At 41.1% G+C, this 26,932-nt stretch overlaps 2 protein-coding genes across 11 annotated transcripts in view; both read right to left on the bottom strand.

The window, feature by feature from the left end:
• Window positions 1–23,919, bottom strand: part of NUP210L (nucleoporin 210 like) — a 129,788-nt gene extending 105,869 nt beyond the window's left edge. For both annotated transcript variants that reach the window (XM_047784527.1, XM_047784528.1), the window contains exons 1-7: window positions 23,564–23,919; window positions 20,006–20,142; window positions 11,370–11,501; window positions 9,389–9,482; window positions 8,686–8,836; window positions 7,985–8,117; window positions 6,947–7,105 (exon numbers count right to left, since the gene is read on the bottom strand). In XM_047784527.1, coding sequence (XP_047640483.1) covers window positions 6,947–7,105; window positions 7,985–8,117; window positions 8,686–8,836; window positions 9,389–9,482; window positions 11,370–11,501; window positions 20,006–20,142; window positions 23,564–23,811 — 1,054 coding nt within the window. In that variant the 5' untranslated portion in view covers window positions 23,812–23,919. The remainder of the gene's footprint in view (window positions 1–6,946; window positions 7,106–7,984; window positions 8,118–8,685; window positions 8,837–9,388; window positions 9,483–11,369; window positions 11,502–20,005; window positions 20,143–23,563) is intronic.
• A 925-nt stretch (window positions 23,920–24,844) lies between these two features.
• Window positions 24,845–26,932, bottom strand: part of TPM3 (tropomyosin 3) — a 30,460-nt gene continuing 28,372 nt past the window's right edge. For all 9 annotated transcript variants that reach the window (XM_047784516.1, XM_047784517.1, XM_047784515.1 and 6 more), the window contains one exon: window positions 24,845–26,182. In XM_047784516.1, the coding sequence (XP_047640472.1) occupies window positions 26,100–26,182 (83 nt within the window). In that variant the 3' untranslated portion in view covers window positions 24,845–26,099. The remainder of the gene's footprint in view (window positions 26,183–26,932) is intronic.

The raw sequence follows: 26,932 nt of genomic DNA, 5'->3' as shown, positions 1-26,932 counted from the left end.
TTGCTCTGGCTGAAGAAATGGACAGAGGTGGATTGAGAGGGAGGGAGGGGGCATGACTTGCCATCTAGCCTAGCAACTTGCCTTGCTCTGCAGTTTTAAATATCACTAATTTTCAATGAGATCCTGCTGTACAGCACAAGGAATTCTATCTAGTCACTTGTGATGGCACATGATGGAGGACAATATGAGAAAAAATATATATATATTCATGATGGAGGATAATATGAGAAAAAGAATATATATATATTCATATATATATGACTGGGGTCACTTTGCTGTACAGTAGAAATTGACAGAACATTGTAAATCAACTATAAGGGAAAAAAATCACTAATTGATTTTCTATTATCTGCAGCAATTCTGTAATACCAAAATATTTTCTCTGTGCCACCCAAGATATTTCTAGATCACACATCATACTACCCATTATTCTTTTTAGTTAAATTCTAGCAGAAATACACATTTATTTTGTGATAGGCCTATGCATAATGTAATTACTAATACACTTCCCTCTCAAAAATAAACCATATCCAAAAGCTAAGAAGAGATTATTTCTGTTCCATGAAATACATTTCTGAAAAGACTGAACTGAACTCATTATTTCAAAGCACATTAATTTAGAAGTTCTATTAATTCAGTCATGCAGTAAGTTACAATTTGGTACTATGTATCTACCATGATAATAAAATATTTAATCTATTTCAAGGATCAAATTTTTTGTTTTTTTATTATTTTTAAAATTTTTATTTATTTATTTTTATGTCCTCACAATTTGTTACATCTTATTGATTCTTCAATATAGGCATTACACCATTCTAGGTGATGTGATAAGACATTATAGACCTTATATTGTACCATGGAGAGAAATGGTTGTTAATAATACAGTTGTAGAACTGTATTATTTAATTGTACAGCTGCATTATTTAATTATAATTATCATAAATTCTTTGATGGAGAGGAAATCAGAATCAGATCTAAGGAGACTTCAGCATTCCAAGAATGATGCCAAATTACCCCCTTCATGGTGGATTATGCACTTACTTACTATGAGATATATTTATTCTCCAGAGATTCCTTGTTTGTGTATCAATTGTAGATTTTTGGTTTGCAGTTATTCTGAAGTTTTGATATAAGAGTCTGTATGAATATGAGATTGTTATAAGTTGTTCTCTTAATTGCAAGTTCATCTCCAGTGTCCTGCATTTGTACCCACCTCTTCTCATGATTTCTGATTTTGGTGGTATAATTGTGCATGGATGATTTCGTATCTTTACTGTATATATACCTTTACTGGTGAGCTTTGTCATTTGCGGTATTTTTGTTTCTGATTGTGACCTTTTCTTTTCTGCCTAGAGAAGTTCCTTTAGTATTTGTTGCAAAGCTGGTTTAGCGTTGCTGAATTCTCTTAGCTTTTGCTTATCTGTAAAGCTTTTGATTTCTCCTTCAAATCTGAATGAGAGCCTTGCTGGGTAAAGTAATCTTGGTTGGAGGTTTTTTCCTTTCATCACATTAAGTATATAATGCCACTCCCTTCTGGCCTGCAGAGTTTCTGCTGAAAAATCTGCCAATAAACTTATTGGGGTTCCCTTGCATGTTACTTGTTTCTTTTCCCTAGCTGCTTTCAAGATTTTCTCTGTCTTTAATTTTGGTCAGTTTGATTAATATGTGTCTTGGTATATTCTTCCTTGAGTTTGTTTTATATGATACTCGTTGTGCTTCCTGGATTTGAGTGGTTCCATTCCCATGTTAGAGAAGTTTTCGGCTATTATCTCTTGGAATATTTTTTCTGTCCCTTTCTCTCTCTCTTCTCCTTCTGTCACCCCTATAATACGGATGTTGGTGCGTTTAATGTTGTCCCAGAGTTCTCTGAAACTCTCTTCATTTGTTTTCAATCTTTTTTCTCTTTTCTGCTCTGCATCCATAATTTCCACTAATCTGTCCACCTCGCTTATTAGTTCTTCTGCCTCCTGTATTCTGCTGTTGTCTGCTTCTAGTGAATTTTTTATTTTAGTAATTGTATTTTGCATCTCTTCTTGTTTTATATCTTGTATCTCTTTGCTCAGTGTTTCCTCTAAGTTATCCGTCTTTGCCTCCCGTTTATTTCCAATGTCTTGCATCATCTTCAGCATCAAAAGTCTTTTTCCTGGAGGCTAAAAATCTCCTCATCACTTAGCTGATTTTCTGGGGTTTTTCCTTTCTCCCTGATCTGAGTTATAGTTCTCTGTCTTTTCATTTTTATAGGTTTTTGGTGTGGTGACCTTTTTACAGATAATAGAGTTGTAGCCTTTTCTTACTTCTGGTGTCTGCCTCCCTTGTGGCTGAAGTCTGTATGGGGGCTTGCTGTAGGGTTCCTGATGAAAAGGGGTGATGCCTGCCCACTGGTAGGTGGAGCTGATTCTAATCCCTCTGGTGGGTGGGGCTTAGTCTCTGGATGGGATTAGAGGCAGTAGTGTGCCTGAGGGGTCTTTAGGTAGCCTGTTTACTGAGGAGCAGGGCTATGATCCCGCCTAGATTGTTGTTTGCCCTGGGGCTTCTCAGCACTGACTGACGGGTGGGGCCAGATTTTCCCAAAATGGCCACCTCCAGAGAAAGGCAGCTGCTGAATATTCCCAAGAGCTTTGCCTTCAGTGTCCTTCCCTCACAATAAGCCACATCCACCCCTGTTTTCCCAGGATGTCCTCCAAGAACTGCAGTCAGGTCCTACCCAGATTCCTATGGAGTCTTTGCTTTGCCCTGGGACCCAGTGCACGTGAAAGTCCATGTGCGCCTTTTGAGAATGGGGTCTCCATTTCCCCCAGTCCTGTGGAGCTCCTGTGCACAGGTCCCACTGGCCTTCAATGCCAGATGCTCCAAGGGCTCTTTCTCCCTGTGCCAGATCCCCGCACGTGAGGGTTTGATGTGGGGCTCAAAACTCTCACTCCTGTAGGTGAGTCCCTGTGAACCAGTTAGTTTTCAGTCTGTAGAGCTTCCTATCAGGGAGGTATGGGGTTGTTTATATCACGAAATCGCCCCTCCTACCTCTTGATGTGGCCTCCTCTTTTTCTTCTGGAGTAGGGTATATTTTTTAAGGTTTCTGGTCCATTTGGATGGAGATTGCTCAGCCTTTAGTTGTGAATTTTGTTGTTTTTAGGAGAGAAGTTGAGCTCCAGTCCTTCTATTCCACCATCTTAATCTGGAATTGTCATTTGTCTTTTTAGGGCTGCATCTGTGGCATATGGTGGTTCCCAGGCTAGGGGTCGAATCGGAGCTGTTGCTGCTGGCCTACACCACAGCCACAGCAACTTGGGATCTGAGCCGTGTCTGCAACCTACAGCACAGCTCATGGCAATGCTGTGATCCTTAACCACTGAGCAAAGCCAGGGATCGAACCCACAACTTCATAGTTCCTGGTCAGACTCCTTTCCATTGTGCCACTATGGGATCAAACTTTAAAGCTGCCCCGTGTGCCAAACAAGCTGCTAATATACATACAATTGATATGCTAATTAAAGTTACTTTTATGTATTCATTAAAGCAAATCTTTTAAAGACTGTAGGCAACTCTGTGCCAGTCTAGGTTTGGTTCTGATAAGTACTCTAATATAATATTCATAAAGTATAAGAGGCAGAAGGAAATTAAGAAGTACATCATTCCGGAGTTCCCGTCGTGGCGCAGTGGTTAACGAATCTGACTAGGAACCATGAGGTTGCGGGTTCGGTCCCTGCCCTTGCTCAGTGGGTTAACGATCCGGCGTTGCCGTGAGCTGTGGTGTAGGTTGCAGACGCGGCTCGGATCCTGCGTTGCTGTGGCTCTGGCGTAGGTCGGTGGCTACAGCTCCGATTTGACCCCTAGCCTGGGAACCTCCATATGCCGCGGGAGCAGCCCAAAGAAATAGCAAAAAGACAAAAAAAAAAAAGAAGTACATCATTCATTTCAGTTTACAGATGAGTAAATAGATTTTGATAGATCTCTAAACTAGTTCATTCCTCAATTATCAGAAGAAGATATCTTCCTTTTGGAATTCCCTGGTGGCTCAGTGGGTTAAAGATATGATGTTGTCACTACTGTGGCTCAGGCAGCAGCTGTGGCGCCATTTCAGTCCCTGGCCAGGGAATTTCCACATGCTGCAACTATTGCCCCCCACCCCCCAAAAAAGATATCTTCCTTTCATCTAATTCTTCCTTCTGTTTAGAATCTCATTTTCTCTTGCCCCTAAGAAATCTGGCTTCCATCAACTGGCCCTCTTTCCCATATCTCTGCCATCTCTCTGTTTAGCTTATAGACATATTCAAGTTTCTCTTATCTTAAAAAAGCTCTCATGTTTTACCCAAACTTCTACCGTGTTTTTCTCATTCTTTTTTTTTTTTTTGTCTTTTTATAGTTTTCATTTTGCTTAAACCTGCTCATTCTTTTATATTACCCATCTCTATGATCAGGACCACCAGCCATCCTAAGCCAGGTGCTGGGACAAATTATGTCTTTTTTTTTTTTTCTGGACACAACCACAGTATGCAGAAGTTCCCAGGCTGAGAAGTGAACCCGAGACACAGCAGCGACTCTAGCCACTGCTGTGACAACATGAGATCTTTAACCCACCGAGCCACCAGGGAACTCCTGAAACAAATTATGAATAGTCACCACCTATGTCCTCATGAAAGATATATAGATAAATGTATTTTAATATTTACTACATTGGAATAAATAACAATATGAACTAAGAATAGGAAAAAAACAAATAAACATGGTAAGTCTGCCTCAGGAATTCAAGGGAAGGGCCTGACACATAGCTGGATATCAATAAACATTTTTTTTTGTCTTTTTGTCACTTTAGGGCCAAACCCACGACATATGGAGGTTCCTAGGCTTGGGGGTCCAATCAGAGCTGTAGCCACTGCCACAGGAACTTGGGATCTGAGCCACGTCTGAGACCTATACCGCAGCTCATGGCAACGCCGGGTCCCTAACCCACTGAGCAAGGCCAGGGATCGAACCCGCGTCCTCAGGGGTGCTAGTTGGGTTCGTTAACTGCTGAGCCATGACAGGGAACTCCTTATTCTTTTTTTTTTTTTTTGTCTTTTTCAATAAACCTCAAATGACTTAATTTAATTTGCAGGTATTATTGTATTTGTTGACAAATGTCCTAGGTACCTTAAAATGACTTCAGAACACACAACTTTGAATCAACTTTGAATATGTTTTAGGCTAATAATATAAACAGCTAATTAACAAACACTATTCTACAAGAAATATTGAACCTGATAGGTTCTTATTCAGAGGAAGCCTACCAAGCCCTACATAATTACTCCCTCTCCTATTCTATTACCTCTTCTGCTACTTTCCCCTGGTTATCTGCAAGCAGCCTCAGTGTCTTCTTGCTCTTCTGTAAATATGCCAAACATGTTCCTGCTTCAGAACATTTGCAATTGCTATTTCTTCTTCTTGGGGCTCTTTCACCCAGATATCTGTATGGCTCATTGCTCCAATGTGGCCTTATCAGAGAGGACTTCTCTAACCCTGAATAAAATAGTTTGTATCCTCAGCACTCAGAACAATGTTGAACATAGTAGAAATATAAGGAGTTCCTCCTGTGGCTCAGTGGGTTAAGGACCTGATGTTGTCTCTGTGAGGATGCGGGTTTGATCCCTGGCCTCACTCAGTGGGTTAAGGATCCAGTGTTGCTGCAAGCTGCAGTGTAGGTTGCAGATGAGGTCGGATCTGGTGTTTCTATGGCTGTGGCATAAGCTTCAGCTGCAGCTCTGATTCAACCCCGGCCCAGGAATTTCCATATGCCACAGGTGTGGCTGTATAAAGCAAAAAGAAAAAAAAGAAAAGAATATAATAGATATTTTCTCAATGAATTGCTTTGTTTGGGATTCATATATTCAAAAATAGGAAATATTCCAAGTCAAACACTAAGAATTTTACGAAATTTTCAATTTTCTGAGATTTTAGATCCTAGTCATATTTCATTTTCATTGACTATAGTAGAGCTCTACGTAGATCTTTCAATCCTTACAAAGCAGGTTTAGTAAATTTTATCTTTTTTTTTTGCCATTTCTTGGGCCATTCCCACGGCATATGGAGGTTCCCAGGCTAGGGGTCGAATCGGAGCTGTAGCCACCGGCCTACGCCAGAGCCACAGCAACGCGGGATCCGAGCCGCGTCTGCAACCTACACCACAGCTCACAGAAATGCCGGATCCTTAACCCACTGACCAAGGCCAGGGATCGAACCCACAACCTCATGGTTCCTAGTCAGATTCATTAACCACTGTGCCACGACGGGAACTCCAGGTTTAGTAAACTTTAAAAAATTATTTTCTTCAATTTAATAAATATTAAGTATCCACTGCAGACAATATAATCTTTTCTCAATTATTCATGTGAAAAGGAAGGAAAAAATTAAATAAAATTTATAGAAGTTCCTCAAAACTGCCTTCCCCAATGTCATAATTATAATTTGAATGTGGTTACACATAAACTCTGAAGTCTACAGATCCCAAGTTCCAACCACTCTTCTTTTTTCTGTCTTTTTAGGGCCCCACAGGCAGCATATGGAAGTTCCCAGGCTAGGGGTACAATAGGAGCTTCAGCTGCTGGCATATGCCACAGCCACAGCAATTTGGGATCCAAGCTGCGTTTGCAATTCACACCACAGCTCATGGCAACACTGGATCCAAGGATCCTTAACCCACCAGTGAGGCCAGGGATTGAACCCACGTCCTCATGGATAGTAGTTGGTTTGGTTACCATTGAGCCACAACAGGAACTCCCAACCATTCTTCTTTACCTACCTTTTGTTAGAAATTATGACAACAATAATTTTTAGTGCTTTGTTAAAAATACAACCTATAGAAAATAAGTGTAGTAGTATTATAATCATGCCTAACAAAGTATTTTACCAAGGAACATATCTAGCGTACTCAAGGAAATATAGATTGGCAATGAAGACTTGAACAAAAGGATACTTTTATGGACAAAAACAAGGTTAGTGTGGCCCAGCTGGACAGCAGTCACCATGGCTGTTCTCTCATCCAGTAAAGCCACTCTCCCAGAACGAGACACATTATATGCAACACTATGGTCTTGCAATTCCAGCGTATAATGTTCCAGGGGAAATTCCACCTCTGTAAGATGTGAAAGATACATAAATGTAATGAAGAGTATCCATTCCAATGGACAATGATGTATTTTTGGATGATACGAAGAAACAGGTTTAAGTAAGAATATGACCTGCTTTTAATTTCTTTCCTACTATAACGAATTTATACCTGTAGCCATCTTGGGAGGAATAACATATGAGTTTACTGTTGGTATTACTTGTATTTTTAAAAACGAGAGAACTGAGAATAGGAGGGATTCCCACTAAGTAAGTAAAGGACTAATGGTAATGGAGCAAATGCACACTTTATAAACTCAGTGGAACTTTTGGGGTTAACAAGTATTAAGTTTTCAGTTAACTGTGTTTCTCAATAAACACCTTTTACAAAGATCATTCGAGTCCCTTCTGGTAATTTCATCACTTGCCCTATAAAAGCTAGTAAATTTTTATTGTTGTTTTAGCAGCTAATTCAGATGCCTATGGGCACTGAAGCTAAATAGCCGAACTACAGCGTTAGTCTGTTCAAGATACGGAGACAATCTCTGTCCAGTATTAGCTCAAGTACAGTAATTAAGAAATACAGTTGACCTTTGAACATGGCAGGGGTTAGAGGCACCAACATCCCTTGATCATTCTGCAGCTGCACATCTGCATGTTAGTCAACCCTCCATTCATGCATTCAGCCAAACAGGCATATGGCAGTACTGTAGTATTTATTGGGAAAATATCTGTGTATAAGTGGACCTGCACAGCTCAAATCCTTGTTGTTCAAGAGTCAACTAACTGTACTTTATAACAAAATCTAAAGCCAGAAATATTTTTCATACATAATGTGGAGTTGCTTCTTTTGTCAATAAAAAAGATTTTCCTAATATTAGTCTTAGGAAAAGCTAAGTCATCTTACCTGTCATTCTTCCTTGAACCATTTTTGCAACTCGGTATTTAATATATGCTCCTACTAAAAGATAAATATCGTGGGATGGTATAAGAAATATATTTTCCAAAACAAGCAGACGTATCAATGCTGCTGCCACTTTCTAAAAGAAGGAAAAAACCCACAAAGTTACCATAGGCAAAATCCTTAAAGTCATCTTTGTTGTTAAAAGTTTACCTTTTCTGGGGGGGGGGGGAACACACCCACAGTTCCCAGGCCAAGGATAAAACCTGTGTCACTACATTGGCCTGAGCCACTGCAGATACTGGATCCTTACCCCACTGTACCACAAAGGAAAAACCAAAGTTTACTCCTCTTATAGTTTCTTTTAAAATATTTTATAAAGGAGTTCCCGTTGTGGCTCAGCAGTAACAAACCAGACTAGTATCCATGAGGATGTGGGTTTGATCCCTGGCCTTGCTCAGTGGGTTAAGGATCTGGCATTGCCATGAGCTGTGGTGTAGATCATAGATTTGCCTCAGATCTGGTGTTGCTGTGGCTGTGGTGTAAGCCGGCAGCTACAGCTCTGATTTGACCCCTAGCCTCGGGAACTTCCATATGCCTTGAGATGCCCTAAAAAGAGCAAAACAAAAACAAAAACAAAAAACCCAAAACCTACATATTCCATAGGCAAGACCATTGAATGAAAGTTTATAGCACAAACTTTTTACCTTGTAGAATGGTTCATAAATTCGAACTTTTACAACAGCAGCACCAGTTCTAATCCCAGACACCAAAATCATATCTCCTTGTTTCCCTTCCTTTTCCATCTCAACTATATATGCTGGGGGAGAATATTCTGCTTCGGAGTATTTCAAAATCCTAGAGATAAAACAAGGTTTGTATCTAGTAGAATCAAATAATTAGTCGTCTTCTAAAAGGACTAGGAGACATTAAACATAATCTCTTCAATGTCTATATAGTCTAAAAAGTTTTAAAATTTGTTTTCTACAAAGACTAGAGAGGAAGAAAGTACTTAATATGTTTCTGGCTAAAACTGCTGGGACAAAAACTTGGATTGTCTGAGAGCTATTTCTTGGTACTGAAGAAAAAATGTTATACAATTATCTACTCCCTGTATTTCAGCATGTGCAAGTAGCTTGAACAACAAAATTGCTGGAAGATACACCTGACTCAGAGCTGTACGCTACTGAGCTCATGAACTCCTCCGCAGTGGCTCAAATTAAACGTTCATAAAGGTATCTCCATCCATACCATATGTCATTCTATAAAGACATTTCCCCCGGTATATTTATCTGTTCCAAAACGTTCCAGACAGAAAGATTATGAAAGCCCATACAATGATTGAGTTCAGTGTGCTACCTAAAGGCAGATGTTTCCTTCAAACATGGTTACATTTGGTTTCAAGGTTACCTAATTTTGCTAGAGAGTTCTTCTCTTGCTGATTCGTTATCCTGGGCAATGCTCCACTCAAACATCATCCCTGCCAAACTACTAAAAGTATTTCCTGTAGAGCAAGCCAAAGCAGACAAGACAGAATCACATATTCAAAAATATTCAGCTACCTTTAAAAGAAAGGGAGACCTAACTAGAAAATTATTTTTAGGCTTCTTCCTTTTTGTAATCAAATATGGACACTATCATTAATGAATTGAAACACATACTTAATCCATATGAGTACTGTTGCTGTATAAGCTTTCTGAAAGTGAAAAGAACTTAAGCTGATTAACTTCTAGTTGATAACATTGTGGCACTCTTTCTGTTCCTTTCTACATGAAGGCCACCTTATAGTCTGCCTTCAGGTTGAGAGGTATCCCTAAATCCTGGTCCCTTCAGCAAAAATTTTTATAAAAACTAGGAGTTCCCGTCATGGCTCAGAGGTTAATGAATCCAACTAGGAACCAGGAGGTTGCGGGTTCGATCCCTGGCCTTGCTTAGTGTGTTAAGGACCCGGTATTGCCATGAGCTGTGGTGTAGGTGGCAGACAGGGCTCAGATCCCGCGTTGCTGTGGCTCTGGTGTAGGCCGGCAGCTACAGCTCTGATTGGACCCCTAGCCTGGGAACCTCCATATGCCGCAGAAGCGGCCCAAAGAAATAGCAAAAAGACAAAAAAAAAAATTTATAAAAACTAGATTTGAATACTTCTAATACATTCATTTTTCAGATTAAAAAGCTCAGTCTTCACTAAACAACTACAAAAAGCAATGCATGTAAATGTTTTTTACATATTACAACATTAGTATGATGTATAGCAAAATAAAATCAGTCTCAAGAAAGATAAAGGTTTTAACATTATAAAATCTTTTCATAGGTTTACATTTAATTCTCCTGGCATATGGAAAGCAGATCGAGGAGTTCCCACTGTCGCACAATGGGATAGGTGATGTCTCTGCAGATCCAGGACACAAGTTTAATCCCCAGCCCAATATGTCACGGGGTATGCAAAAAAGAAAAAAGAAAAAAGTAGACTGAAGTTCTTTTTGTAGCTCAGCGAGTTAAGAACCTGATTAGTATCCATGTGGATGTGAGTTCAATCCCTGGCCTTGCTCAGTGGGTTAAGTATCAGCATTGCTGCAAGCTGTAGCATAGGTCACAGATGTGGCTCAGATCTGGCCTGGCTGTGGCTGTGGCTATGGCCAGCAGCTGCAGCTCTGATTCGACCCCTAGCCTGGAAACTTCCATATGGTTTAGATGGGGCCCTAAAAAGAAAAAAAAAAAAAGTAGACTAACCAAAACAGAGCTAGTAATAATTTCCAAAAAACGTGGGGTCATAGCTGTGACCTATGGCATGTGTAAGTTCCCAGGCCAGGGATCGAACCCTCACTTCAGCAGTGACAACACCAGATCCTTAACCTGCTGAGCCACCAGGGAGTGCCCCAAAAATGTTCTTAATTGCTGATCTAGGGATCATTAGCAGGATCTTGATGGCAGAATTTGAATTTTCTTTCTTTTTTTCTTTTTTTGTCTGTCCTGTGGTATATGGAGTTCCCAGGCCAGGAATCAGATCTGAGTTGTAGTTGTGACCTATGCTGTAGCTGCAGTAATGCCAGATCCTTTAACACACCGTGCCGGGTTAGGGATCGAACATTCGTCCTGTTGGTGCAGAGACACCATCAACTGAGTCAAGCCACAGCAGCAACTCCCAGAATTTGGATGCTAAAGGAAACTTCTGAGATAAGCAACAATTAAACATAGTAGGAAATTTTAATAAAAGGATATAGTTAATATATCAAACCACACTCAGAGTTAATTCCTCTTATGCATGAACTTCATATGAGAAAATAATAATATTTCCAATCAACTTTAATCTCTAAAGACGCTGTTTCCCAGTGCTAAACACAAAGGACTAATTTTTATTCTAGCTAATTTTGTTGAATCCTCTGACGTTCTTTACCTTTGGCATCCAAGGCCCTCACCATCAGTTCCAGTGGTGAATCATCTACATAGAGTTCCCGGGTTCGAGATATAATTTCAATGCTGTCAATTATATCAACCTTTACATCACAGCGCAGTTCATGGTCAGTCACTACAATAAACCCAAAAACTGAGAATTTAATTCAACAGGTCATGGCTCTATTAAATGTCTCACACGCTCAGGAGCTTATTCTAAATATTAAGAAAAGGAAAGGCTGTAACAGTTCCTTTCAATCTGTTTACAAAAAGAGACACTAGGCCAGTGGTTCCCAAACACTGACCTACAGTGGTGTGTTCATTCATCCATGGAAAAAATGAGAAAAATAGGAATTTTAAAACTAATAAAATTGTATTCACTTTAAAGGAAAATACTTTATTCTTACATTCTATATTACTCTTGAATGGTTAAAATACTTTTTCTTATATGAAATTGTGGTAAGAGTAGATTTTTAAATTATTTTTTAAAATTTATTTATTTATTATTCGTTAACCACTGCGCCACGATGGGAACTCCTAGAGTAGATTTTTTTTAATTGTATTTATTTATCCTTTTTTTTTTTTTTTTTTTTTTTTTTGTCTTTTCTAGGGCCACATCCATGGCACATGGAGGTTCCCAGGCTAGGGATCTAATTGGAACTGTAGCTGCCAGCCTACGCCACACCAATGCCAGATCCGAGCCGCGTCTGCAAACTACACCACAGCTCACAGCAACGCTAGATCCTTAACCCACTGAGCAAGGCTAAGGATCGAACCTGCAACCTTATGGTTCCTAGTTGGATTCGTTAACCACTGAGCCATGACGGGAACTCCTCATTTTATTTCTTTCAATTTTTTTTTTCTGGACTGTGAGATTAAAAAGCCTGAGAACCATGCATTAGACCCAACTAGTCAATATAGACATAATGAAATAATAAACACAGATTGAAACAGTACAGAATTAAGTGAGATTGAAAAAAAATTATTTTGTTCTGTCTTTTAACGATAATTCCACCTGTCACATTTACCATGTGTTAGAGAACTGCCTATGTAGCTGCCCCATTCTGTTGCTATAACTATACATTATAGTTTTAATTTAATCTGTAAGAAACAAAAAGCAGAGTAACTATCACTGCAATACCAACAGACATCAGGGGTAAACTCTGTGCCTAGCTATGGATCAGATACATATATATATATTTGTTTGTTTGTTTGGTTTGCTTTTTGCTTTTCAATTTTTAGGGCCACACCCCTGTCATATGGAAGTTCCCAGGCTAGGGGTTGAATCAGAGCTACAACTTCTGGCCTACGCCACAGCCACAGCCAGAGCAACACAGGATCTGAGCAGGATTTGTGACCTACACTACAGCTCATGGCAATGCCGGATCCCTGACCCACTGAGTAAGGCCAGGGATCAAACCCATGTCCTCGTGGATACCAGTTGGGTTCTGAGCTACGATAGGAACGCCTTTTATGGAGTTTTTGGATCAAAGGAGAATGTGAATCAGATATATATGTAAATGTCCCTCAAAAAAGGCCAGGAAGCATCAAAATATGCTATTTCTGGAAAAGCTATACTCTTATAGGAAAAAAAATTGAATTAATCATCCTGAAATTATATTTATAATAGAGCTCAACATATAAGTAAATATATTGTAGATAATAAGTGTCAGGTTTCTCACGATCAGAGAAAGAAGTTGCCCTGAGGTGCAGAATTAGAACCAAAGATATCAGTATGAGTTCATTTTTAATATATATGATAGATACAAAAAATATAGATATGTCTATATACATTGGTTAGTATACATTCATATATTTCCTAGCACTTGTTTACTGAGACGGTCCAGAAGCAAAGACATTCTAGCAGCATGGACACACTAGCACCCGGATCTTGGTTTCTAAATATAGTTCTCTAACAAAAGGAACCAAGACTCTTTGAAGAAATGACTGGGCAGGGAAAACACAAGAGGGGCCTGGTTCATCTTGTAGTTCTAAGAAGGAAGGAAGTATTAAAATTAATTACTTAATTAATTAGGATAGAGGCAAGCCCAAAGGACACAGGAGCCAACCCAAAAAAGCTCCCAATGGCTAAAGTTAAAAAAACTGGAGTAACAAAATAAATTATGAGAGTATTTATGTAAAACAAAAATAAAACAAATATCCAAGAGTCCACACATATAATGAATGAATAAATAAGAAGTTATTTATAACATATTTCTAGCAGAAAAGTGCTATTAATAAGTGTGGAAGGAAGTTCGCGTTGTGGCGCAGAGGAAATGAATCTGACTAGGAAACACGAGGTTTGGGGTTCGATCCCTTGCCTTGCTCAGTGGGTTAAAGGATCTGGTGTTTCTGTGAGCTGAGGTGTAGGCCACAGACGTGGCTCGAATCCCGAGTTGCTATAACTGTGGTGTAGGCTGGCAGCTATAGCTTCAACTGGACCCCTAGCCTGGGAACCTCCATATACTGGGGGTGTGGCCAAAAGCAAAAAAAAAAAGTATGGAAGGAATTAGGGAAATAGTAAATCACCATTAAACTCCACAGTAATATTGCTACAGGCAAGATTCACAGATAAATGCAAAAACTAGTGGGTGAAACTTTTAAGAGAAACAGGATATATCAAAATATATCCCCCCAACTTTTTTTTTTTTTTTGGTCTTTTTAGGGCTGCACCTGTGGCATGTGGAAGTCCCCAGGCTAGAGATCCAATTGGAGCTGTAGCTACAGGCATACTCCACAGCCACAGCAACTCGGGATCCATGCCACATCTGTGACCTACATCACAGCTCATGGCAACGCTGGATCCTTTAACATACTGATTGAGACAAGGGATCGAACATGTGTTCTCATGTATACTAGTCAGGTTAATTACCACTGAGCCACAATGGGAACTCACATCCCCCAAGTATTTATTAGTTACTGTGGTGGCTTTTAATGTATGCCCACAAATTATTCAACATACCTCCCTCCAGGAGGTGAAGATTAATTTCTCTTTCTTTGAATGTTGGCTGAACATAGTGGTCATTTTTAATGACTAGCATACAGAAAGAGAAAAATGGTGACTTTACAGTGGAGAAACCTGATAGGCACTAGCTTAACCAAGTGCTCAAGTTTAAAACCACTAATGAGGAGTTCCCGTCGTGGTGCAGTGGTTAATGAATCCGACTAGGAACCATGAGGTTGCGGGTTCGGTCCCTGCCCTTGCTCAATGGGTTAACGATCCGGCGTTGCCGTGAGCTGTGGTGTAGGTCGCAGACGCGGCTCGGATCCCGTGTTGCTGTGGCTCTGGCGTGGGCCGGCAGCTACAGCTCCGATTTGACCCCTAGCCTGGGAATCTCCACATGCTGCAGGGGCGGCCCAAGAAATAGCAAAAAGACAAAAAAACAAACAAACAAACAAACAAAAAAAAAACCACTAGTGATAATTCATGTTGATATCATGTACCCCATGATATAATGTAATGAGAAGACTTCACCTCTGCAGTTTTCTTCCTGAAAACTTATTTAAAAAACTGTCAAGATCATGAAAGGCTGAGAAATGATTACAGATCAGAGGAGACTAAGGAAACGTGAAAATTTAATTTAGTCCAATGTGCTATCTCGGACTGGATCTTAGAGCAGAAAAAGAACAATAGCAGAACATTAGGGGAAACTGGGAAAGGATACTTGGGAAATCTTTGTACTGTCCTGCATCTCTTCTGTAAATCTAAATTTTTTTAATAAAATGTTTTATATTAGAGAAATGCAAATCAAAACCACTATGAGATACCACCTGACACCAGCCAGAATGGCCATCATCAAAAAGTCTACAAACAATAAGTGCTGGAGAGGGTGTGGAGAAAAAGGAACCTTAGTACACTGTTGGTGGGATTGTAAACTGGTGCAACCACTGTGGAAAACAGTATGGAGATTCCTTAGAAAACTCAAAATAGAACTACCATTTGATCCAGCAATCCCACTCCTGGGCATCTATTCAGAGAAAACCATGACTCGAAAGACATGTACTCCAATGTTCATTGCAGTACTATTTTCAATAGTCAAGATGTGGAAACAACCTAAATGTCCATCGACAGAGGATTGGATCAAGAAGATGTGGTACACATACACAATGGAATATTACTCAGCCATTAAAAGGAACAAAATACAGGCATTTTTAGCAACATGGATGGACCTAGAAATTATCATGCTAAGTGAAGTCAGTCACAATGAGACACCAACATTAAATGCTTTCACTGACATGTGGAATTTGAAAAAAGGACAGAACGAACTTCTTTGCAGAACAGATACTGACTCACAGACTTTGAAAAACTTATGGTTCCCAAAAGAGACAGTTCAGGGGGTGGGGGGATGCACTTGGGGTTGTGGGATGGAAATCTCATAAAATTGGATTGTGATAATCATTGTACAAATATAAATGTAATAAATTCGTTGAATAATTTAAAAAAATGTTTTAGGAGTTCCTATTGTGGTTCAGTGGGTTAAGAGCCCGACTAGTATCCATGAAGATGTGAGTTTTATCCCTGGACTCAATCAGTGGGTTAAAGGATAATGCATTGCTGCAAACTTCGGTCGTGCAAGCTGCTGGGATCTCATGTTACTGTTGGTGTGGCTGTGGTGTAGGCCAGCAGCTACAGCTCTGATTCGACCCCTAGCCTGGGAACTTCCATGTGCCTCGGGTGTGGCCCTAAAAAGACAAAATAATAAATAAATAAAATAAAAATGAAATGAAATCCATCTTCTACTTGATTAACATTTAGCTTAAGAACAAAACCTGAAATTAAAAAAATTGAAGACCAAGATATGAGGTCTATGGACAGGAGCCAAGAGAACTTGAAATCTCACAGGATCTGCTAGTAAGATATACCATTAAGGAAGTGTTCCAGTAATGGCAAAGGAAGGAAGGGTGAGCTTAAATAATATACACTAGGGAGTTCTTGTCGTGGCTCAGTGGTAAACAAATCTGACTAGGAACCATGAGGTTGCAGGTTTGATCCCTGGCCTCCCTCAGTGGGTTAAGGGAGCTGTGGTGTAGGTCGCAAACATGGCTCAGAGCCTATGTTCCTGTGGTTGTGGTGTAGGCAGGCAGCTGTAGCTCTGAATTGACCCCTAGCGTGGGAACCTCCATATGCTGTGGGTGCGGACAAAAAACAAAACAAAACAAAAAAACCCAAAAAAACCTAAATATACACTAGATAATTGGTCACTGGATAATATAGCATTGATTAAATGGGAAATTAAATTCCTATCTTCTGTTGAGAAATGTGCAGGGCAGTGGCAGAACAGAAGCAGCTGTGACCTTAAATAAATAATGTGGAAATCTTTGTGCACATAATGCCTACCCATATCTGACTGCTTCAACAGCAGAAAGCTTTTCAATACAGGTCATTGATCATAAAGAAAAAAAAATACCCTGTCTGATTCATAAGTAAATTTAGGTTAATTAGAAGTATCAAACATTTAACTTAGCTGCTTTTGAAGATGAGAACAAAAAACTATTAATAATACAATGAATATTCTTATTTACATGTCCATATTACTTCAGGTTCATACAGTAAAGAAGAAAAATTAATGAGACGGAGGAGAGTTGATCCAGGAAGACGAAGAATGATGTAGAAAAAAATGAGAATGAAGTCAAGACTAAGAGAAGCAAAGGGACATAGAGCCAGAGACAAAAAAAGAGGGAGCAGAAATAATAAATATTTCCTGCCTGCCCTGATTCTCATATTTATCCTAGCTTTCAAATCAACTCCTCTTGATTATATGATTACAATCCACTTCAGCAAATCATCTAAGTATTTAATGAATATTAACCACATACTGAGTACAAGGCAAAATGTACTGATCACCCCATTTTATTCTCTCCACCAAAATCATCCGGTTGTCCAAACTCTTTCTTCATCCTCCACTGGAGTTTTTTTTTAACCTGAAATCATCTATCTGTCCTGTACCTAAAGTTGAAAATCTTGGAGTTATCTGGTCGCTCAGTGGGTTAAGGATCCGGTGTTGTCACTGCTGTGGCACAAGTTTGATCCCTGGCCCAGGAGCTTCTGCATGCTGCAGACGCAGCCAAAAAAGAAAAAAATAGAAAAGAAAATGTATAGTCCACTACAAAAAGGCATATTCATATATCCATAGACTACCTCTGGAAGGAGACAGAAAAACGGTTGTCTCTTGGAGAAATGAGATTATCGATTTAGTTTTCACTATGTAACCTACACCACAGCCACAGAAACACTGCGGGATCTGAGTTGCATCTGTGACCTACACCACAGCTCATGGATCCTTAACCCACTGAGCAAGGCCAGGGATTGAACCCAAGTCCTCATGGATACTAGGCCAGTTCGTTACCACTGAGCCACGACGGGAACTCCTTTATATTTTTTAAAGCTTTTATCAAATGGAGATAACACCTAGTCAAAATAAAACAATCAAAAGACATCTAGCACTCTTACCAAATAGAAAATGGCTGCCTCATCTTTCGCCTCTCTCCTCTCTGTCATAGCCATTAAATTTCTTTACTACACTGTCACCAAAAACATCATAAACAAAATTCTAAGCACCTAAAGACCAATGGCGTATTTAAATCTTTTTACCTTTACAGATGTTTTATAGTTGGTAAGCAATTCAAACATATTTGTCAAACAAATGAACAATTTCTCTTAGGCATGCTCTTTCTTTCAAAATGTCCCTTCCTCCACCTCCCATTTCAGCATGCCAGTTCCCATTCAGGTAAGAAGGCACCTGGTAGGACACTAAGACTGTCATTCATCATGGGGAGTCTACGTACACAATTGTACATCTATGTACACAATTGTATTAACAGCAAAACCGGGAAAGCTAATTTAAAAGACTTTGGAATATTAACAAGTCAGATGAAACTAAGCTGAGAGCTAGATTTGACATTTTTCCTAGCAATCATGTGAATGAATCTCTGGATATCAGAATGAATTTATGTAGTTATGAGTAATTATATTAAAATAGCATATGTGGAGTTCCTGTCGTGGCGCAGCAGAAATGAATCCGACTAGGAACCCTGAGGTTTCGGGTTCAATCCCTGACCTTGCTCAGTGGGTTAAGGATCTGGCGTTGCCAGGAGCTGTGGTATAGGTCAAAGATGCGGCTTGGATCTGGTGTTGCTGTGGCTGTGGTGTAGGCTGGCAGCTGTAGCTCTGATTAGACCCCTAGCCTGGGAAACTCCATATGCCATGGGTGTGGCCCTAAAAGGACAAAAGACAAAAAAATAATAAATAAATAAATAAAATGAAATAAAATAGCATATGTGACCAAAGAATGCTTTCCTGACCTTGGTAACCTTCCTTCTCTATCCATTGTAACTGCATCCTGCAAGACATGGTCCTCAAAGATTCACATCTTTGAGATCTCATATCACATTTCGTTGATTCTATGACACTCGTTTTTTCATATTTTAACATCTCTGAAATTGGGTTTTATCTTATAACTGATGATGTCTTAGTTTAGTTGGCATCGTTGTTCTTTCTTAGTGGTACATTAAAAATAGCTTTTTTTTTTCTCTTTTTCAGTTACACCCTCGGTATATGGAAGTTGCCGGGCCAGGGATTAAATTCCAACAGAAGCTGCAAGCTATGCCACAGCTGTGGGAATATTGGATCCTTAACCCACTGCACCAAAGTGGGAACTCCTAAAAAGAGCTTTATAATAGATGGCATCTTCAATTATATGAAATATGGTATACCAAACATTCTGAATTTCTTTTTAGTAATAGAGATATATAATTTATCAAAATAATTAAAAGCCACACATAAAGATATTTCTGGCCTATTAATATGACAGTATTAAGTGCTAAAAACTCAGGGATACAAAGAACCCTGATCATATTTTGGATACAAATAGTATTTCTTAAGCTGCTCTGGTCTAAAATAAACTAGTGCAGCGCATTCCAAACTTTATTATGGATGAGAATCACCTAGGGAGCTTGTTAGAGAAATGGATCCCTGGGTCCATTCCAGGAATTCTGATACAGCAGATCTAAAGTGGGGCCTAGGAATTCACATTTCTAACAAGCTGATACAAGTGATACAGGTTCGTATCTTTGAGAAGGACTAGTTTTTGTTTTGTTTTTTGTCTTTTTAGGGCCACACCTGCATATGGAGGTACGCACGCTAGGGGTTGAATCGGAGCTACAGCTGCTGGCCTACACCACAGCTCATGGCAACGCCAGAGCCTTAACCCACTGAGCGAGGCCATGGATTGAACCCACAACCTCACGGCTCCTAGTCAGATTCGTTTCCACTGCGCCATGACAGGAACTCCAAGAAGGACTAGTTTTTACACTGTCTTTGGCCTCACTCAAGACCAGCCTCAGACTTTAACACTCAAGCCAGTTTTGATATATAATTCCTTCCTGTCTCCATTGATTCAAACAACCAGAATTTCCAATCTGTATCAGGCATCATGCCAGGGACAGGATATACAAAAAGAAAAAAAAAAGAAAAGAAGAAAGTTACAGAATAGGATGCCACAATTAGGTTTTATATTGCAGGAATCCTTTTTTTAACCTCATCATTTGAAGGCAACAATGTTTGTGTTCACCATCTATAAAAGATACCAGATTGTTCTACTCTAGATGAACTGTTACAAGGTGTGTTTTCTCTCAACATACCTATCTCTCGAGCAAGAATAATACTGCTGAGGCGTATTGGTTGGGTAGATTCCGCAATGAGCACAGCTTTTTGGGAACATGAGGTGCCATTTTCATATAAAGGTTCAACAGTTACTGCATCATGATGGGTGGAATGCCTGCCAGAATAAAATACTTAAGAGTATGAAATAAGAATGTGGATTAAAATTAACTTTTGGTGAAACACATTCCTATAGTTTTTCCATGTTACATACTACCAGGTGTATATAAATGATTCTCTCTCTTACTCCTTTTTTTTTTTTTTTGGTTGTGCCTGAGGCATATGGAAGTTCCCAGGACATGGATTGAACCCATGTCACTGTAGTGACCAGAGCTGCTACAGTGACAGCACCAGATTCTTAACCCCCTAGATCCTTAACCACAAGAGAACTCCTTAAATTATTTTTTAAGGCAGAAACATTGCTTAGGGACACAAGATTTAAGTGGGAGAGACTTATCAAAACATTTTCCAGTGATCCCTTGGGCAAAGTTACAGTCCTCCTTCAATATTTAAAATAAGGAATTCCTGTCCTGGCTCAGCGGAAATGAATCTGATTAGCATCCATGAGGATGCAGGTTTGATCCCTGGCTTTGCTTAGTGCATTAAGGATCTGGTGTTGCTGTGGCTGCGGTGTAGGCCAGCAGCTATAGCTCCAATTCGACCCCTAGCCTGGGAACCTCCATATGTCGCTGGTACAGCCCTCAAAAGACAAAAAAAAGAAAAAAATTTAAAATAAGATTGTTACATTCTGGAGTTCATGTAGTGACTCAGCAGGTTAAATATCTATGAGGATGTGGGTTCGATCCCTGGACTCAAACAGTGGGTTAAAGATCTGGTATTGCATGGGAGTTCCCGTCGTGGCGCAGTGGTTAACGAATCCGACTAGGAACCATGAGGTTGCAGGTTCCATCCCTGCCTTTGCTCAGTGGGTCAATGATCCAGCGTTGCCATGAGCTGTGGTGTAGGTTGCAGACGCGGCTCGGATCCCACGTTGCTGTGGCTCTGGCGTAGGCTGGCAGCTACAGCTCGGATTAGACCCCTAGTCTGGGAACCTCCCATATGCTGCAGGAGCTGCCCAAGAAATGGCAAAAAGACAAAAAAAAAAAAAGAAAAGAAAAATCTGGTATTGCTACATTCAAGCTGCAGTGTAGACTGATGTGGCTCAGACCTGGCGTAGCTGTGGCTGTGGCGTAGGCTGGCAGCTGCAGCTCAGATTCATTCCCTAGCCTGGGAACGTCCATGTGCCCCAGGTGTGGCCCTAAATAGCAAAAAAAAAAAAAAAAAGGTTACATTCTTTCCTCAGTATGTAAAAATAGAATTGATCTTGTGTTTTGTGTTTCCAATAATGAGACCTGGCTTTCTCATACTCCATAAATCTCCAATTCTAGAAAGTGGGCTGCTGCTATCTAAAGTGGAAATGTTGGAGTTTCTGTCGTGGCTTAGTGGTTAACAAATCCAACTAGGAACCATGATGTTGCAGGTTCAATCCCTGGCCTTGCTCAGTGGGTTAAGGATGGTGTTGCCAAAAGCAGTGGTGTAGGTTGCAGATGCGGGTTGGATCCTGAGTTGCTGTGGCGGTGGTGGTGGCTGTGGTCATGGTGTAGGCCGGCAGCTGTAGCTCCAATTCAGCCCCTAGCCTGGGAACCTCCATATGCCTCGGGTCCGGCCCTAGAAAAGACACACACTCACACACACACACAAATAAAGTGGAAATGTTGCCTAATTATGAGGTGTGAGTCCAACTCAAACTACAATTTGAAAAATCACTATTTTTGGATAGATGGCAGGAATAGCTTTCAATGCTAGATTGATGCCTTGCATCATCCTCTCAGGAAATGAATCACACTTGGTCATCATATAAGCCTGATTCCCTTCCTCATAAAATAGGAGGTATAAGGGAATATACCTCTGTGTGCGTGTGTGTGTGTGTGCGCACACGCACGCTCATATTTTGTCTTCTTAGGGCTGCATCCGAGGCATATGGAGGTTCCCAGGCTAGGGGTTGAATCAGAGCTATAGCTGCCGACCTACACCACAGCCATAGCAATGTGGGATCTGAGCCAAGTCTGCGACCTACACCATAGCTCAAGGCAAATCTGGATCCTCAACCCACTGATCAAGGCCAGGGACCAAAACTGTGTCCTCATGGAGGCCAGTCAGATTTGTTTCCACTGAGCCACGAAGGGAACTCCAGGGGTAAACTTTTTACACTCTGGATAAACCTTAGTGCTTCTCTTAAGTGATGGAATAGGGAAATCTATGCCAATTAAAATGAATCCTCTGATACCTTGGAGCCCACTTCAGTTAGGTTCCCTTACACCTTAAGAAGCCACACAACCTAACATTGCGTCCTCTCACACTGGATAATCATGTCTTTCCTCATGATCCTCAGTCAGAAAGTCATCCCCTCCCCTTTGGAGTTGATTATCCCAAAGCTGAGTGTACGCTTCAAGAGGGTACTCTCATAGAAGAAGGGAAACATATATTACAGGCACCTCTCGTCTCCACCCAAAACAAATCTTGTCATATTACAAGAAATTTACACTTCATGGAGTCTGGGTCTCAGGACCCTCATCTGTAAAATGAAAATAATATAATAGTACTTACTTCAGAAGACTAAAAAAGGAATGTCAGTAAAGTGTGCCATACTTAGTTGTGGTTTTTGTTTGTTTGCTTTTTAGGGCCACACCAATGGCATATGGAAGTTCCCAGAAGAGGGGTCAAATCTGAGCTACAGCTACCGGCCCACATCACTGCCACAACAACGTCAGACCCAGATCCGAGCTGCATCTGCAACCTACACCACCACAGAGCAACACCAGATCCTTAATGCACTGAACGAGGCCAGGGATCAAATCCGAGTCCTCATGGATACTAGTCGGATCCATTACTGCTGAGCCACAACAGGAATTCCAATTAGTTGTGTTTTTACATTGAGAACCCCACCTTATTTAGTTTTGTGGAGTACTCTCACACCCTAGGCCTCTCTAAGCTTCTCTAGCTCCTCACCTCAATAAATCTCCTCAGACCTTGGGAAATCCCTCTCACTCTGTTTGTTTTAATCTTTTCAGGGCAGCAGAGGTTCCCAGGCTAGAGGTCAAATCAGAGCTGGAGCTGCCGGCCTACACCACAGCTCCCTGGCAAGGGCGGATCCTTAACCCACTGAGCAAGGCCAGGGACCGAACCTGCGTCCTCACGGATGCTAGTCAGATTTGTTCCTGCTGAGCCACGAGGGGAACTCTGAGGAAGTTCTCCACATCGGGTAACCATCAATGCCTGAAACCTCCAACACAAGCCTTCCTCGTGCCCTGAGAGCCGTCCACAAGTGACTTCCCCTCCCCACAAGGACCCACACATAAGCAGAAGATAGCCCACACAAGGAAGACAGGCCACAGCAGGAAGGGTTGGCCACTCCGCCCCCACGGACACCCCACCCCCACCCCTACAGATAAAGCCCTTTAGGCCGAGCGGCCGCAACGTTCCTGAATGTCTTCCGTTGACTGAACCTCTCCCATCCTTGGGATCCCCTGACCCCTCACCAAGTATAGCAGCCCCGCTGTGCCTCCAGTAGGAAAGGCACCCGACCCGGCTCCCGGCCGAAGGGTAGCAACACCTGAGGCACGTTAAGTTTGTTGGCCAGGGTTCCAGGCAAAAAGAGAAATAGCAACAGGCAGCGCTGTAGAGGCAAGCAGAGCAACGCAGAGCCTCGCGGCGCTGGCGAACCCGTCATGGCGACTGCCAACCCTCCGTTCCCGCTCAACCCCAGCTGCGCCCTCAGCTCCAACATCAGCCAATCCGCAGGCGTGACGTCATCAGGAGGCGGGCCCTCCTGATGCTCAGAATCAGGGGACTGTTTTTCAGACGCTTTCCAGTAAACCAACGTTTTGCAAAGTTTAAGGCAGCAACCCGGCCACCCACTTAAAATGGCTACTTTCTTACATGTTAGGTGGCAAATCTTTCATAGTAAAGAACAAGCAGAAATGTCTAAAAGGAAAAAAAACACAAAACTCCCCAAATATATTCCTCCTTCTGTTGCTTGCTGTGTGGATCCTAGAGCAACCTTTTGTCCCCGGCGCCCCACCCCGCCTGATTTTCTTTGCAGTCATTTCCAGAACATTTGTCCCTGCATATAAATGGAAAAAATTTCTAGTCTCTAGTATAAACAGCTGGACTTTGTCAAGGAAGCTGTATCATTTCTACTAGGAAGTCAGATTCATGTCCAGCCTCAAGGCCAGCGTGCAGGAAATGCCAGGCACTGGCAACTCAAAGGCAGCTTTGAAAACTATCCTCTCACACAGCCTGTCTGTAAGCAAACACTCTGAGAGCTCTTCTTGTTAAATTAACTTGTTTTCTCCAAATATCCAAGAGTATCAGTTCAAAGGCTGTCTCAGGACAGTTTACTATAACCACACATATATAGTAGTATGTAATCTGTGTCATATATTGGTGAAGAGGTCTTAGGGTGCAAAGTCTAATGAATCCACGGTTTAGAAGAATACAACTATAAAGGAAGATGCCAGTGTTAAATTAAGTAACCTATAAAAGGTCTGGCATATAAACATTAATTCTAACCTTCACATTTATGCTAACAATATATATTATCTTTATTTTACAGATAATGAAACTAAATGATTTTTATCAGTACAACTAGGGATCTGAAAGCTCAGTTTTGATCCCATTTTTGGTCAGCTTCCAGAGTGTGTGCTCTACATCAAATCCTGTTGCTGCCACCCACAAAGACCTGATTTTTACCCGAACTTTGTAGTTCCTGTGGAGGAAAAACATCTGGATTAGGAAATAAAAGCAAGTAGTTCTGAGGGTTGGAGGGACTGGTTCTTTATTTCAAAAAGACACATCAATTTTCAGTATCAAAACAGTTACATTATTGGTTTTTCTTTCTCCTAATCGGCCCCCAAAGAGACCACAAAAAAGAGTACATTTTAAGCCAATTAAGCTGCAGGATGCACACCTAACAGACCTCACTGAAACCTCACCAAACGTGGAGGGAGGAGGGCAGAACTGTGTAGGGAAAGAAACTTTAAATGATCAGCACACTGCCAGCCGACTGCACAGAACTGACAGCCAGATGGGGTGACCAGTGTGCCCCAACCCCAAAGAAGCAAAGTTTCAAAATAATATAAAATTTAAAAACAGTTTTGTACATAAGCTATTCAAGATTTCTCCAGCACTAACTGACACAAAGCACAATGAGATGGCACTTTTAGAGACAGCAGCTTCAGACCCAGAAAAGGGTGATGAGATGAGTTTCATATGGCTAAATCAGTGGCAAAACATAATTTTCTTTCTTTCTAGGAGGCAGGGGAGCAAATAATAAGTGGTCACCTCAACATAAGGGGCACATGATCCATTCTATGAGCCATTGGGAACGGGGTAGAGGATTTGGTCTCAGACAGAGGTCTCATCTTAATCTGTTTGGTCACTTCTGATGAAAAACATAAAAGTTGCCCAAAGGTACTGTAAAGCTGAAAACCTGAACAGCACTTTTTTTTTGGCTAACTCCTGGAATCACCTTTCTGATATGGCAGGTACTTTTTACAGAGCAACCAGGTTTCCCATACTGAAGTCTTTCTCTGGGCTGTTTGGCTCTCAGTAAGGCAGGCCCACACACTGTTATCCTTCCTCTATGGAGAGGGCAATATGCATTAAGCTGAAAAGTTACCTTCCAAAAGTGAGAAAGGGATTAGACTGCTGCTTCAAAACTGTGGAATTACCTGGAATGTTTTTTACAAATGGTTGCTACATCAACAACAAAAAAGGTAATTACAAAATGTGTACATCACGACATGCTTTAAAGACATTTTGCATTGTGCTCACATTCCCTTAAAAGTTGTTCCCAAAGGAGCTCAGCCTCTGGCCCACCTGAAATCTCTCAGGAGAGGCAGAGACAGTTTGGTGAAAAGGGCAAAGGGGTGGGAGTGGGAGAGGTGGCAAAAGGAGAAAGCAGCCTTCCAGTTAAAGATCAGCCCTCAGTTTAAAGGTCAGCTTCGGGCAGGCTGGCCTCAGGCGGAGTCGGGGTGAGAGGAAGGAGCGGCGGCAGGGCGGGGCTGGGGTGCTCTACATCTCATTCAGGTCGAGCAGAGTCTGGTCCAGCATCCTTTGTGTACAGAGGTGCTCCTCTTTGGTGCATTTCAGTTTATCTAATGGGGGTAAAGGAGAGACGTTATAAAAACCAGAAGTAAATTTTAAGGGCTACTTTGTTCCTGTTGCAGGGCAACTGCAGACTAATAAAGCAGCTCCTTTCTCAGCCACAGAAGTGAGCTATTGCATCACTCGTCTTTGCAGGGCCCCAGGCTTGCCCACTGAAGTTGCAGGTGTTGCTGTCCTTCTTGGGGAGGGAACTGGGGGACCTTATCAGTCATTTCCTTTCCTCCCCACACCCAACCAAGGCTTTCAGCTTTCGGTCACTGAAGGAAGTGGCCTTAACCATCAGCCACCCATCCTTCTAGTTTTCACCCATAGGACAATACCTACTCAAAACAGCTTGCTGGAGTTTGACACATTGAGTACAAGGATTGGCATATTTGTACCAGCAGAAACATCACAACCTCAACTTGAAAAGAGTATAGGAGGGTCCACATGCACTATAGGCTTTCCCCCCAAGGTAGAGAAGAATGGGATAACTAGTGGGATAAATAAATGAGCCCCCATAGCTAAGTCAGAGGATCTCAAAAGAAAACAAAGCCAACACTACAAAACGAATCCTTATAAGCAAAACTGAGATTTTTGCAGAGCTATTCTTCAGAACTAGCCTGTGACAGTTACTTACAATTAAACAGAAAACCAGGAAAAAGAAGCAAGAGTGAAAATGTCGGGAAGAAAACCAGCAGCTGAATATCAAGGAGAATCAAATCTGCCCAGCAAGCAAAGCACTCGCTGCTCTAAGGAGG

Source organism: Phacochoerus africanus, chromosome 6 (genome assembly GCF_016906955.1).
Source record: "Phacochoerus africanus isolate WHEZ1 chromosome 6, ROS_Pafr_v1, whole genome shotgun sequence".
Taxonomy (NCBI): Eukaryota; Metazoa; Chordata; class Mammalia; order Artiodactyla; family Suidae; genus Phacochoerus; species Phacochoerus africanus.
Note: the sequence above shows the minus strand (reverse complement) of the source record. Positions and strands in the feature narration are given on the sequence as shown.